At 39.0% G+C, this 16,441-nt stretch overlaps 1 protein-coding gene across 2 annotated transcripts in view; it reads right to left on the bottom strand.

Moving 5' to 3' along the window:
• LOC114653166 (disintegrin and metalloproteinase domain-containing protein 9-like) overlaps positions 1-16,441 on the bottom strand; it is a 107,360-nt gene extending 90,919 nt beyond the window's left edge. Inside the window, exon 1 of one of the 2 annotated variants that reach the window (XM_028803344.2) lies at positions 16,044-16,441. In XM_028803344.2, coding sequence (XP_028659177.1) covers positions 16,044-16,191 — 148 coding nt within the window. In that variant the 5' untranslated portion in view covers positions 16,192-16,441. The remainder of the gene's footprint in view (positions 1-16,043) is intronic. The other variant, XM_028803337.2, reaches the window with a different exon arrangement.

The raw sequence follows: 16,441 nt of genomic DNA, 5'->3' as shown, positions 1-16,441 counted from the left end.
TTATAATACAAAGCCCATGTACTTAGTTATCAAATTATAAATTATATTGATTCTGCATAACAGATGGAAATAGTATTCTTTATTGTATCAAACTGTAGAATGTTAATTTCAAGATGTGTATTTCAATTGAATTAGATATAGCACGGGCGGCACAGTGGTAGCGCTGCTGCCTTGTAGTAAGGACCTTGGTTCGCTTTCTGGGTCCTCCCTGCGTGGAGTTTGCATGTTCTCCCCGTGTCTGCGTGGGTTTTGTCTGGGTGCTCCGGTTTCCTCTCACAGTCCAGAGACATGCAAGTGCATTGGCGATTCTAAATTGTCCCTAGTGTGTGGGTGTTTGTGTGTGCATGCCTTGCGGTGGGCTGGCGCCCTGCCCGGGATTTGTTCCTGCCTTGCGCCCTGTGCTGGCTGGGACTGGCTCCAGCAAACCCCGTGACTCTGTGTTAGAATATAGCAGGTTGGACAATGAGTGACTGACTGGAGATATAGTACAAAACTACTAGCTAGCAGGAAAGGTGTTTCCAGAAAAAAGGATTCCTCTTTTGTATGTGCTCTGCTAACAATTCAGGCACTGTGGTTTCTGGTACATGTTCAGGACAGTTCTAGCCCCCTCTTTGTAACATTCATGAATCGTGTGTACAAAGCAAAGCAATATCCACCTCACACAAGGTTAAGCACAAAATGAAATCAGGAAAAATATTACAAAGCCACACTTTAGCAAAAAAAATTCATGGCTGTCAATGTCGCATTCGAGATAAACTTTTATACCCTACTGTGCAAAAATTATTTTGGCCACTAATAGCTTGGGATTTTTCCTGGTATTTTATTTTCTGAAAAAGAGTAAAATATTCTCAGTTTTTTTCCCCCTTAGTCTCCTCAACACATTTTCTCACTTGATTAGCAGTAAAACAACAACCAGGAAACCTTCATTTTAGTTTGGTTTGTACCCATAAAGCTGAATTTAACACCAGAATTTAAGACTCAGTCTTCTACTAATATTTAACCAGACTTTTTTCCCTCTACATTGACACAGACAGAGATGTGTGAACGTAAGAGCCTGTCCATTTCCTACTGCTGCCTAGATAAGCTTTGGCTCTCTGTGACTATCACCAAGAAAAAAAAAAAGACTGAGATAATGGACAGATTGAAAAAAGAAAAAAATACAACTAACAATAACATGAGATTTTATTTATTTAAGAAATGTAAACTTCCTTAGCTGGGCACTTACTTTGGACTCTGCTATTTTGACAGAAAATCACTGTAAAAAAATAAAATTTCCAATATAGTCTAATAAGTAAAGGCTTTAAATTAACCAGTATCACGTTATACTTAGAATCTCACTTACAAGGATTGTGCTTTAATGAGATAATAACTATGCTGTTTTAAATTATTATGGTTCAGTTAAAGCATGAACTATGCTATATAAAAGGAGACTAAATTAACAGCAGTTGATAGTGTAATCTAACAATTCAGGAAGCCAAACAACCCAAATTTGGCCATAACAGACTAAAGGGTTGGATAACAAATATATACTGTGAAGTGACACTATCAGGACAGAAAGTAGAAAAATATCTACTGTTATTTCTTTGTAAATATAAGTAACAACCGATGCAATGAGTAAGACAAGAGCAAAAGCAAATGGAATCATGCCATATTTGTCAGTGGAGGAGTACAACAGTCATTTGTGCGGAGAATCTACCTATCTACACAGTATACATAAAATGCTGATGTCTGTCCGTCTGTCACATAATTACTTATGGACTACTGGGGCTAGATCCTTGGTCTTAAATGAAAGCTTATAACCTGATCTGTTTTGGAAATTAAAAAAAATAAAAATAAAAAATAAGGTAGTGACAATCTGGTGGACACAAAAATTTACTGTAATTAAAGCACGGTCCTCACAAGCACTTCTATTGATAATCCCCCCAGGACACGGTATATACGTGCTCAGAATTCATAATCCAGTGTAAGTTCTTACATTTGTAAATGATGGATGGAGAGTGTACTGTTGTTTATTTCCAGCCTTTTGTAGCATTTTATTTTTGGGTCTGCATGTTTCACAAGTTATAAAATAAAATGTAAGCCATCAGACTTCTGAAATAACACTATTCAGTTCATGAGAGTTTCAGCTCTTTAAACCTAAAAATATCTTTTAAAAAAAATACATCCTTTCATTAGTGCAAATGTCAGCCAGTCAACTTCTATCCAGCAGAGTATGTCCTCTTTCAAGAGATGCTGTCAACTCTGAATATTTATCAAAGAAGTTAAATATTCTGTATGACGCTAATAGCTTTAGGATGTTATAAAAATGAATCAAAAATATCATACGATTACAGAACATTTCTGTCAATACCAATGAAATTATTATGTCCTCCTCTATGAGTAAAAAGGAATTTTTTTTAGATTATGAAGTTTTAATTATTAATACAGACTCCAATAGATTGAATTGAGAGATCTGTGAAACAGCTGGCTTCAACACCATTGTGCAAGGTCTGCGTGTTTAATGGAGCTAAGCTCAAGTTCACATAATACTTTTTTCTTTAGCACACTGTTTATATAATCCAGAACAATTATAACACACATACTTACTCCAATTCACAGTCACAAGTGTCTGGTGTCTATCTTGGTAGCATGTGGCACAAGGCAGGAACCAGCCATCACAAAGCCCACTCAGGCACACATAGTCAAACTCACACCATTGGGCCATTTTGGAATAACCAGCTAACCTAACCTATACATCTTTGAGGATGAGGGAGGAAACCATCACAGACATGGGCAAAGTGTGCAAACTCCCCAAACATAACGGCTGAACATGGAATTTGAAACACAAAAGGCAGCATCCATGAACCTAAGTGTGAACCACTGTACTAAATTGCATCCAGATTCAAAGATGTATTGTAATACAGTACTTCAAAAATGTATTACCATTGTGTTGCACAGGGATCCATTTTAGATTTTTAAAATTAATTCCTAAAATCCTGCAGTAATAAACACGTTAAATGAATAGGGATGTTTTGTATAAAAAGCCACATGACTTCCATCAGGGGGGTTTGTCATTTTTGATTCACAAAGGATGATGTCCAGTTAGATAAATTGTGAGGCCATGATGAGTTAAACATACAGAAAAATGTTGGCTTAAAATCCATCCATCCATCCATCCATTGTCTCCCGCTTATCCGAGGTCGGGTCGCGGGGGCAGCAGCTTGAGCAGAGATGCCCAGACTTCCCTCTCCCCGGCCACTTCTTCTAGCTCTTCCGGGAGAATCCCAAGGCGTTCCCAGGCCAGTCGAGAGACATAGTCCCTCCAGCGTGTCCTGGGTCTTCCCCGGGGCCTCCTCCCGGTTGGACGTGCCCGGAACACCTCACCAGGGAGGCGTCCAGGAGGCATCCTGATCAGATGCCCGAGCCATCTCATCTGACTCCTCTCGATGTGGAGGAGCAGCGGCTCTACTCTGAGCCCCTCCCGGATGACTGAGCTTCTCACCCTATCTTTAAGGGAAAGCCCAGACACCCTGCGGAGGAAACTCATTTCAGCCGCTTGTATTCGCGATCTCGTTCTTTCGGTCACTACCCATAGCTCATGACCATAGGTGAGGGTAGGAACATAGATCGACTGGTAAATTGAGAGCTTCGCCTTGCGGCTCAGCTCCTTTTTCACCACGACAGACCAATGCAATGCCCGCATTACTGTGGATGCCGCACCGATCCGCCTGTCGATCTCACGCTCCATTCTTCCCTCACTCGTGAACAAGACCCCGAGATACTTGAACTCTTCCACTTGGGGCAGGATCTCGCTACCAACCCTGAGAGGGCACTCCACCCTTTTCCGGCTGAGGACCATGGTCTCGGATTTGGAGGTGCTGATTCTCATCCCAGCCGCTTCACACTCGGCTGCGAACCGATCCAGAGAGAGCTGAAGATCACGGCCTGATGAAGCAAACAGGACAACATCATCTGCAAAAAGCAGTGACCCAATCCTGAGCCCACCAAACTGGACCCCCTCAACACCCTGGCTGCGCCTAGAAATTCTGTCCATAAAAGATATGAACAGAATCGGTGACAAAGGGCAAACAATGAGAAACGTAGCTGAAGTCATAAATAATCACCCATTAGCAAACTCTATAAAAATGCTACATGAGGTTGAAAGAGAAGCCAATACAAAAGCAGAGGCGGACGGTGTGGCACCAACTACAATTGCCTTAGTGCTAATAAAGGACAAAGAACAGGATCCGAGACGATACAATGTTCCCATCGTTAATGAAGTGGCAATTGTGTTTCAAAGTGATGACGGTGAGCCTCCGTTTCACCGCAATATTGTCATGCATTTACGTCCCGATGAAAACAAGGCGCCTACAACACGCTTCTGAAACACCACAACCACATGAGTCACAGCTCCAAAAAGAAACCAATTTAGTACAAATATGTTTATTTAATTAAATAACATTTCCCAGGACGCACCCACCCTCCATGAGGTGATTGCCATTCTTGGATTTGCGATTCTTTCGAGAATCGCGGGCTTGCTGGTACATTTATAAAAGCCCCTGCTTATATTCTTAAGAGATTTTTTTTGTTTACTTTTGCTGTTTTTACCACACAGATATAGTGTAATTTCACATTATAACTTAGGCTTTGAGTTTTCACATGGGACACAAATGAGTTTTATTACCTCACTTTTTGGATTGCAGTATGCAACAAAAAAATAAACTTTTCCACTCCATTAAAAAAAAAAAAAAAACATTTATAAAGGTAAGAACAAAGTATACAAAACAGATCTTTATTTTTTCAGTTCATTTCTAATAATGATTCTACACATTAAGGCATATCTGTTTTTACTAATTATTTATCAACAACTCTAATGAAACACGCTGAATGAAATTTCTGACTAGTGGTCTACAGTACATCATGATGGAACTGAAGTGGCTCTTTACTGTAACACTGATAATGCAAGCTATGGACATTCTTGTTGGATGTGGTTATAGTGGTCCCTTGATGATTATTATCAAGCATGTTTTTCTAGATATTCACACACTTCCCTAACTAATCAGTTACTTAATGTATACTATGTATACCATCTGAACAGTATTATGCAATAAACTAATGTATAAATATTTATTTGAAAATGTAATTCTCTTTATTACAGTTGTTTTTTGATTTTCAGTTTTGCAAAATATATATATACCTACAGTGGAACCTTGGTTCACAAACGTCTCTGAACACGTACAAATAGGGTTATGACCAAAAAGTTCGCCAAACTTTTGCATCTGTTCACGACCACACACTCGGTATACGAACAAGCCAGTTTCCCTTTCGGTTTGTGTGCGCCAATGATTTCCGCACGTGTTTAGTCTTTCCCTATGCAGCGAGTGAGCAAGAGAGAGAGAGAGAGAGAGAGGGCTGGCCGCATAAGGCCGAGAAGGCAGTTAAAGAATGCACCGGGCTTGTTTTTAAAGAGACTGATTCGAGCATTGTTTTAACCTTGTTGTATTTAATGAAGACTATTTTCTATTGGATTTTAACCTCCACTTCACTTCTGTTTACAGCGATCAGTTCGTAGCGTGCATTGTTGCAATGTTACTTTTCTTGGTTGTTTATTATATTACGGATTTTTAAAATGTTCATTTTTTTCCCTGTGCTTAAAACTCATTAAAAAAAAAAAGTGTTTTTAGCAATCGGTTTGTAGCGCTATAGCGCAAACACTTGCAATGTTAGTTTTCTCTGTTGTTCAAGGTTTTCTCAGTGTTATTCAATGTTTTTACATTTAGTTTACTATTACGCTGTGCATTTTATGGTATAATTAACTATATTTGTGCTTAAAAATCTTTAAAAAAAAATATATTTACATACAGTTTGTACGGTCTGGAACGGATTAATTGTATTTACATACAATCCTATCGGGGAAATTACTTCGGGTCACGACCAAATCGGGTTACGACCAGAGTTTTGGAACGAATTACGGTCGTGACCCGAGGTTCCATTATATATCTCTATATATAATCTTCATTTGGATCTTGATTTTTGTTTGTCCGCGAATGAATTAGAAGAAGAAGCACTAGATGGCAGTAGAGAGACAGCTAAAACATAGGCATTGCATTAAGAATCTCCTCCAGGCTTATACTACTGTAGACTGTAGTACTCCAGTCACACCTCAAAACACAGACATTCAAACTAAACAAATTGTTGTGCTTTAAATTAACTAATCTTTATATATAATCTTCATTTGGATCTTGATCTTTTTTTGTCCGCGAATTCCACGCATACATAGACCACCTTCCAGTTTAGTACGTTGTTGTTACTCACGGATGTCAACAATGTGCCGGAATAATGAAAGGGGTGGTGGACAGTGTTACGCTGGTTAGCTCCTGAGGCCTAGTTAGAGAATGAGATTGCCGAAGATAAAAAGGTACGTGCCTACGTAACATATGAATGAAAGAAAGACAGTGGGTAAAATGAATGACAACGTAACAGCACGTTCCGGAAATTATTATTGTTATGTTGTAGCCGGCGAGTGCTGCGCGTCTCACAGTTGTACCGTGGCTTGCTCACATGTCAGTGAAGTGATCCCTATTTATGCTTTAAAGAGCCTGGATACCTATGTGTCCCCATTTTATAACCATTGCTCCGTGTATATTGCCTTACTCTTTGGATTGTCACAAACCAAAATGCGAGATTGGAGAAAGGTTGAGAAGAGATCATGAGAGGAAACGACAGCGTCGTGAAAACAAGACAGACTGTGAATGGAGAGAAAGCAGAAATGCTCCTACACCACCACATAATTACTATTCGGACAGTGATTCAGAGTAGGCCGTTCCTATCGAATCAACGTCCAAGGGTTTTCTTTTGTAATTTTGTTTCCCTTATAAAAAATCATAATGCTGTGCGACGAAGGGCCCAGTTCATGACTGGCAGCCGCATTTAAACAGGGAGCCCTTCACAGACAACTTTAAGACGCGCAACGTAGCTGGGCGCACATGGCTAGTATATATACATATATATATATATATATACACACATACATACATACACACACACACACACACACACACACACACACATATATATATATATATATATATATATATACACACACACACACACACACACACACAGTATATGCACGTCAGTATAATACTTTTATTAGTTTTAAATTATAATTACTATTACCACTTGTGATTTTCTTTAGTAAAAAAGTCCAAACCTGCCCTTTTGCATGCCTTGAGAAAACTGCAGGTTTTGGATTTTGAAAAAGATGGCTGTTTATTACTGCTCTGTTGGCATACCATTAAGAGAATCCGAGTGAACATGCGCCAAGCTAAACACAATGTGCACATTTATAGCTTGCTCAGTATTTATGGTACAACCAACCAGAACAACTGGTGAAAGGTAACTTATTAAAAAGGAGTGCAGTTTCCATTCCATGAACACAAAGAATTGCCTGCACTTCTGCAGTTGATAAGACTGCATTTGTGATTACCACTGGCATCAAAATAACTGGAATCCAAACACATTTACAGTGGTGTGAAAAACTATTTGCCCCCTTCCTGATTTCTTATTCTTTTGCATGTTTGTCACACAAAATGTTTCTGATCATCAAACACATTTAACCATTAGTCAAATATAACACAAGTAAACACAAAATGCAGTTTTTAAATGATGGTTTTTATTATTTAGGGAGAAAAAAAATCCAAACCTACATGGCCCTGTGTGAAAAAGTAATTGCCCCCTTGTTAAAAAATAACCTAACTGTGGTGTATCACACCTGAGTTCAATTTCCATAGCCACCCCCAGGCTTGATTACTGCCACACCTGTTTCAATCAAGAAATCACTTAAATAGGAGCTGCCTGACACAGAGAAGTAGACCAAAAGCACCTCAAAAGCTAGACATCATGCCAAGATCCAAAGAAATTCAGGAACAAATGAGAACAGAAGTAATTGAGATCTATCAGTCTGGTAAAGGTTATAAAGCCATTTCTAAAGCTTTGGGACTCCAGCGAACCACAGTGAGAGCCATTATCCACAAATGGCAAAAACATGGAACAGTGGTGAACCTTCCCAGGAGTGGCCGGCCGACCAAAATTACCCCAAAAGCGCAGAGACGACTCATCCAAGAGGTCACAAAAGACCCCAGGACAACGTCTAAAGAACTGCAGGCCTCACTTGCCTCAATTAAGGTCAGTGTTCACGACTCCACCATAAGAAAGAGACTGGGCAAAAACGGCCTGCATGGCAGATTTCCAAGACGCAAACCACTGTTAAGCAAAAAGAACATTAGGGCTCGTCTCAATTTTGCTAAGAAACATCTCAATGATTGCCAAGACTTTTGGGAAAATACCTTGTGGACTGATGAGACAAAAGTTGAACTTTTTGGAAGGCAAATGTCCCGTTACATCTGACGTAAAAGGAACACAGCATTTCAGAAAAAGAACATCATACCAACAGTAAAATATGGTGGTGGTAGTGTAATGGTCTGGGGTTGTTTTGCTGCTTCAGGACCTGGAAGGCTTGCTGTGATAGATGGAACCATGAATTCTACTGTCTACCAAAAAATCCTGAAGGAGAATGTCCGGCCATCTGTTCATCAACTCAAGCTGAAGCGATCTTGGGTGCTGCAACAGGACAATGACCCAAAACACACCAGCAAATCCACCTCTGAATGGCTGAAGAAAAACAAAATGAAGACTTTGGAGTGGCCTAGTCAAAGTCCTGACCTGAATCCAATTGAGATGCTATGGCATGACCTTAAAAAGGCGGTTCATGCTAGAAAACCCTCAAATAAAGCTGAATTACAACAATTTTGCAAAGATGAGTGGGCCAAAATTCCTCCAGAGCGCTGTAAAAGACTCATTGCAAGTTATCGCAAACGCTTGATTGCAGTTATTGCTACTAAGGGTGGCCCAACCAGTTATTAGGTTCATGGGGCAATTACTTTTTCACACAGGGCCATGTAGGTTTGGATTTTTTTTTCTCCCTAAATAATAAAAACCACCATTTACAAACTGCATTTTGTGTTTACTTGTGTTATATTTGACTAATGGTTAAATGTGTTTGATGATCAGAAACATTTTGTGTGACAAACATGCAAAAGAATAAGAAATCAGGAAGGGGGCAAATAGTTTTTCACACCACTGTATAGGCATTCATGTGCACTGTAAAATGGAAAACATGTCATATGTTGGAGTATTTGCAATATTTGTTCAGCATATCTCCTCTAATATACTCCTCCAATGCTATCAGTAATTCAATAAAATTCTGATGAATTTAAATGTAATTGCTGCTTATCAGTTTATTACACTTAACTGTTCTGAAGTTTCGTCATTAGCACGTTTGCAATACAGAATTGACATCCATTCTATTATATCACAACAAGTAAACTGAATAACTTTCAGCTTTGTATTGTGTGGAATTTTCCTTTCCTGCATCCCCCAAGACATGTGGGTAAGGTTAATTGCCGATTTCAAACTCACCCCATATGATTGTGGGTATTGTGCATGAATGGGCCCGGAGGCTACAATACATATGCTACCTTCCTTCCACCCTGTGCTGCCCAGATAAGATCCGATTCCTCACCTCATCACCCTGAATTCATTAAGCAGGACTCCGCATGATGTCAGGCATAATGTTATATACCTTATCAGAAATGTGGTATTTGCAAACAAAACAAGCACATATCTGTGGCCATATGCAAGAACCAAACAGAGTGCATGCATTCAGCATACGCCACCTCAGAGTTGACTTTTTACTAAATGCGTGTTTACATATTCTTAGGCGGAACAACTCCACTTTGTGCCAAAGGCCTCTCATGTTTATGAGCCACTTCTCCTAAACATACCTCAATATGGAACCATGCCAAAAGTTTTTTTCTCGCTTGGCTTGTTTCAGAAATAACACTCTTTTACTGGTTTGGTAGTCCCAAGCAAAGAATTGGCGCCACTATATATAGAAAAGAAAGTGAAGCAAACAAAAATTTCAGGAAATTAATAAAAAAAAAAAAAAAAAAAAGGAAAATTGACTTCACACAAAATAAAATAGAAGATTAAGATGGTAGACAAACCAAAAATAGACAAGCTATAACCTGTTACAATCTTTACATTAGCTACTTCTCAGTATAAGTTGATTTGAAATAAACTAAGGCATTAAACGCTTCCAGCATTTGAAACTCTGAAAAGAGGACAAAATTAACAAACTAAAACATTATGGAAAGAAATAATCAAACATTTTTAGTGTCTATACCTTAAAAATAACAGGCAGCACATGATAAAAATCAGATGAAAACTGATAATATTGGTATCTAAATAAAGTAAAAACACCTCTGGTCTACAACACAATATATGTTTTTCATCAATGTAACTCCTAAATTAACAATAAACATTAAGCAAAATACATATTGTCATGGGTGCAGACCACAAAATCCTTCAATTTGACCCATTTAAAGGTTTACATGGCCAGATAACTGGGCCATTCACAAAGAAATCTACGTACGTGTTAACCTACCATAGCTTCTCAGACCCAATAATCTGTTTCTGCTAAGGAATAAGGCTTTATATGATATTTTAAAAACTGAGTTTCTGTGAATAACGGGGTTATTAAAGCACATGTAAACACACTCAGTGTCCAACTAGGCATTTTGCCACCCCTTTCCTGCAAGTGTCTGCAAAACAAACAACTTTCATGATCTTTCTCCGGGCATAGCCAAAGAGTTGCTTTCTCATGCATTTATACAGCATAAAAATGAAAACAAAGGCAGGTAGTGCACAGAGTGAAAAGTGACCACTGTAACACAGTGATAATAAAAATTACACTTTATAATAATGCTTTATAAGCAGGCTATGTATATGAGCAAAAAGCTTATTAAACACATAGACGACAGTGACACACTGAAAATCATTAATCTTCACTGCTGCCTACACAAGTCTAACTTTACGCGTTTTCAAACACTTGCAGGAAACGCAGTGCTTGTAAGGTCAGATTTATTTAACTGGCCAGTACTTGGTTCATTTTGTTTCCAACTTCCTAAAATGTACTCTAAAACCAAGACCATCTTTTTTCCCCCCGTCCACTGACTGCGGCCAAGAAACTGAAATAACATCTAACTAGAAGTGAAAACAACAGAGCAAAGGAAGAAAATAAGGCACTCAGGCAATGCAGTAACAGCATGTATTATACTCTTTTGACTAAGACAGAAACTTTTATAGTTGTAATTTTCTGTATTTTCCTTTTCAAACTACGAAAACAATGTGTAATTCAGTATACACAGCAGAACAGGTTATCAGAGGGAACTGAATATGAACATAGATGTTTGAACAAACAATCTGCAAACTACATCTGTTCACCAAGATCTTCACCCCCTTTTCAATAGGTGGCCCACTTGCCCACCTTTACAGCTCTCTGGTCCACGCTTGGTTTAGCATGGCCTGCTTGTTCTATCACACCGGGGAGCCTTTAACCCAGCACAGCAACTGCAGATGTGCTTTAAATATAAACCACTAGCAAAATGTAATACTTCTATTAGCCAATAAAAAAGATGTAAAAAAAAGTGTAATTAACAATATATTCACTTCTTAAGCTCATTACTATGGTACAAAATAGCAAATACATTTGTAAACAAATAGTCATTTTTTCATTATTTACTCAGAAGCAATCCACTTATAATTTCTGATGAAAACACATGCATTCTGTTCTTGCTGTATGTAAAGTGATTAAAACCTTTACTTTTGCACGTTGTAAATCAAATTAAATGGCAACTGCAGTCTTGTAAATTTGTACAAAAAAATTGTTGGAATGAACGATTAAAGTGTGTTATCAGCCAGCTTTTCCAATTTTCACAGCCACCTTAGTAACAGAAATATATATTTTTATTGTTAATCTTTTACTATTACAGAGTAAGAAGGACTTTAAGAGTGATACATGTAATGAATACATCCATTTTTAATACAAGGATTCTCTGCAAAAGCCCAGGCAGCACAGCAGCGCAGTGGTTACTCTGTTCCCTCACATCTCCAGAGTCACATGGTCAAATCCCCATCCGGGTGCTGCCTGCATGGCCTAAAGACATGGGCCATTCTACCTGATCCCAATTAGGGCTAGTGTGTCTGGACTGGGTACAAGAGTGTGGCCTGCAATGGCATAGGGCTGCGTCAGGAGTTGGAGCCAGCCCTGAACCCACCGCTGTGAGGACAGATTCAGGCCCAGTGCCCCTAAATTAAATAAACAAAATGAATGAATGGACGGATGGCACTCAGAAACTCAAAACATTTCCAAATGTTCTAAAATTCTGTGTGTCATCTACAATAGTCTTAATGTTTTATTTTCCTGGAACACATGAAATTCCTATTAAACTTTATTGAAGATTTTTGTTCCTTTAATATTATAAGAAATCTGTACATACATTATTTAATAAGTAAGCATTACAAACAATATTACTTTAGACATATATAAATGAAAGACCTGTGTGTGTTCATGTGGAGCAGTCCTTTCTGCTCACACTCAACCACAGCCACTAGATGGCGCATGAATGCACTTTCACATTTTTTTGATGCTAGCATGCACATCACTTCTCACCACGACAGACCTGTGTGCAGCAAACACCACTACGCAACAATAACGTCATGCCAATGACACAGATGAAGAGACACGACATTAAAAGGAAGCAAACGACGCTGTTTAACAGCACGCAAGTGAAACACCTCATCAACAAAGGGAAAGCTTGAAGTTTTCACTAAAAACATTGTCTATCTGGAGGTATTTTCTCAAGACAAATATTAACAAGAATCACATGACAGCTATACGTTTAAGATATGGTATTACCAGTGTCTTCTTACAAAAGCCAGTAGGGCAGCAGGTACAGGTGGGTCCATGTCCTCTCCCCTGGGTAATTCTTCTAAAGAGTTAGTGGACGCCTCTAAAAGTTCACAAATATAGTAAAACTGCTAAGGAGTCTTTGGCTTATTTTTTGTCTTGAAGACAACATGCATCTAGTAAAATTGTATTCTTATTTGGTATTAATTTATTAGTCTTATGAGACAGAATTTTCAGAGGATTGAGCAGGTTAAGAAGGTGGATAAACTGTTACAGTTCAACCTAAATAAAATAAAATTTTCAAGAATTAAACAAACCAAAACTATAGGATTTCACATGTTCATTATTTACTAATCATTGCAGAACACACATGGCACTGCCTATATATACAGTTTTTAAAATGGAACATTACTGCTAGTACCATAGATGTGGTGTATCTCTTTGGATATTCCAATTTAATTTGCTCTAACAAATTTTAAAGATTATTGCAAGAGAATTGACCTTTGGCATTACATTAGTGAGTTTGGCTCCATTTTAAATTTACATTTTGTTCAAACATTGAATTACACTGCCCACAATTTTCTGAACATAGTCATAAAACTGTAAATTGACACATTATATGGTCAAAGGTTAGGTGTACACCTGACTACCACACCTATATGAGCTTATTGGACATTCTATTGCAAGACCATAAACATATTAATAGGAAGTTAATATGTCTTTGGAATGGGTGTGGGGGAATTTGGGTCCATTCAGCCAAAAGACCATTTGTGAGGTCAGGTACCAATGATGAACGAGAAGACCTGGGTACCAATCAGCATTCCAATTCCACCCAGATAGTGAAGATGACACATCATTCCAGAGAACACATATCCGCGGCACAAGGGTCTAATGGTGGCATGCTTTACACCACTGCAGCCGACACTCAGCACTTCTGATCTTAGGCTCGAGTGTAGCTACTAAGCCATGGAAGCCCATTTTATGAAGATGGAGAGCACAGTTCTTGTGCTAATGTTTCTTCCAGAGGCAGTTTGGAGTACTGTTGTTACTGATGTAACAGTGGATAGGTGATTTTTCTGTGCTATGCATTTCAGCACTCAGTGGTCACACTCTGTGAGTTTATGTGGTCTACTTCTTCATGACTGGGCTGCTGTTGCTCCTAGATGCTTTCACTTCACAATAATAGCACTTACAATTGACTGGGGCAGATCTAGCAGAGCAGAAACCTGTGGCAAAGGCAGCATTTTTATGAGGGTGCCACATTTAAAGAAACTGAGCTCCTCAGTACAACATAAGGTACTGCCAGCATATTACCAAGGTATTGTCAGCAGAGATTGCATGGCGATTTAAGCACCTGTTAACAGTGGGTGCAGCTGAAACACCTGAACTCAATAACATGGAGGGGTGTCCACATGCTTTTGGCCATACAGTGTTTCTTAAATACTTTCCAAGAGACTTCTGCTACTGACACATACAAACACACACAGGTGTCCCTTTTATTTATATGAGTTGGGACTAACTGATCTCAGGGAAGAAATAACATTTATATGAGTTGGGACTAACTGATCTCAGGGAAGAAATAACAAGCACTTTTACACTATAACAACAAATTCAAATAAATTCTAAGAGTAGTGTGTTTCCTCTGTGTCTGCAATGTGGACCCTCGTGATCTAAATTGAAAAGTTTTTTTTCTCACAGAGTAATGTGGGTCTGAATTAGTCCGATTCAGCACAGCACAGTTAAGCATACAGAATTAAGAATTTCACTGTGCTTTGTACATATGACAATACAACCCTATAAATCTATAATTTGTCTCTAATGGTGGTATAAATTCCCAGGTCTTCCTTTTTATCATCCTGTTGAGGAAAAATGCTTTGTCATAACTTGCCATTAGTAGTTTAAAAACAAGTAAAAGACTTTTGCAAATAGACAACATTTTCTGATCAGGGACCTATGTAACCCACTCGTTATAACTAGCATTTATTATTTATTAACCTTAATTACCTGTCTCTTATTATAAATAGCTACTTCACTTTTTTTAAATTTCTCTTTGTTTTAAGCTAGTTGGAAGTGAAAACCAAAAGTTACAAGCTTGAGCACTAGCGCTAAACAAATACTAACAAAAGTGACTTTGACTGCATTCCAGTGACATGTTGCATTTTGCAGACAGCACTACCTGCAATCAGATATTGAAGAGGGACACGCAATTTCTCATAAAGTCAGACTCCTGCATTTGCAGCTTATATCTGAGGTGAGCTGAATAATATTATGAAAAGCCTGGATTTTTAATAAACACAAGTGCATATGTGGCCCCACTGGGCCTGCTCAAGGAGGCTATTGGTCAGGGTATGGCCCAAATGTAACTTTTCCGATCTGATTGTGTTTCATCTACAATACTGTATTTTGTGACATCATGTAAACTAATCTGAAACCCTTGAGTCCCTCGGAAACAGCAGGCGTTTATTAGCTCAAGGCACAAATACTGTTAATACTTAACCTAATCAGACAAGAACCCAGCACTTACAAAGGTCTGCTGATCTAACAATGCAGATTGGTGATTCTTAACCTTTGCCATGAAGCACACTGTGCCTATTGATTTTCATTCCAACCAAAGTCTAGATTACACCTTGATGATATATTTACATTAATCTGATTACTATAATGTCAACGGCCGAATTCAAGCATTTAACTGACTCTCATACTTTGATTTAGTCATGGGAAAGCACCAACATTAATGTCTCCTCCCACATCCTTATGACTTTCATATTAAGCTAAATGTGAAGTCTAAATCCTTCCTGTATGTGCGAGTGTATGGGTGCTGGTGCCCCAACTTGTTCTCTGAAGGGTTTTTAGAAAAGGGACATTCGATTGTCTCAGATGAGCACGCATTTCTGATGCAGCAGAAAAGACCGAGGACAACCACTCCAATTCTACACCCCTTGAACAGCAAGAATCGATTAGTAATTAAGAAACTGGCAGGAATGCCAGGCTGCAGCCACTGTACCGGTCTAAGAAGTCTCCCGTTGTTGTCACCTACATACTGTAGGGGTGTACACTCAGAAGTGTCCACAGGTGTGGATGGCGCACACTAACCTCCTCTGTTAAAACACTTCGCCCCAGACTTTAATACATGTCTAATCACAGTAATGAACGAAATGCTCAGTCAACTGGTGGCATTTCGCCAACACGCATGATGAAAACAAATGACAATACAAAAGGCAGTACAAGCGTTTCAGAAATTCTAAGTGTTTACCTTCGAGTCCCGCAACGCTGGACAGCAGCAGACATAAACAGAAAGCCGCGCCGGCTGCTAAACTTGTCCCCATGGTGGTGCTCAACAAACGGCCGTCGGTTCCCGTCTCTTCTGGGTTTCTCTCCTCTCTTTCAGGCGTTGCCTTCATTAAAAAGTAGAGTAATCCTCTCGTGTATTTCACAACATTCCCCTTTACTGGTTTATCGAGTCCGCGTTGTTTCTATACCGCGCTTCATCTTCTTTCGGTCAAAACACAATTTCACTGTACGCAGATTCTCAAACTCGGGAAAGACACCAAACGCGAAACCCCCTGGCACAAATTTGACGAACGACCCGCAGCTTCCTCTTTCGACAGACCAGCGGATCGGAGGGGACTGCTGAGCCGCTCGGGTTCGCGC

The sequence above is a fragment of the Erpetoichthys calabaricus genome, chromosome 1 (genome assembly GCF_900747795.2).
Source record: "Erpetoichthys calabaricus chromosome 1, fErpCal1.3, whole genome shotgun sequence".
In the NCBI taxonomy this organism is placed as follows: domain Eukaryota; kingdom Metazoa; phylum Chordata; class Cladistia; order Polypteriformes; family Polypteridae; genus Erpetoichthys; species Erpetoichthys calabaricus.
This window is presented reverse-complemented; position numbering and strand designations above follow the sequence as displayed.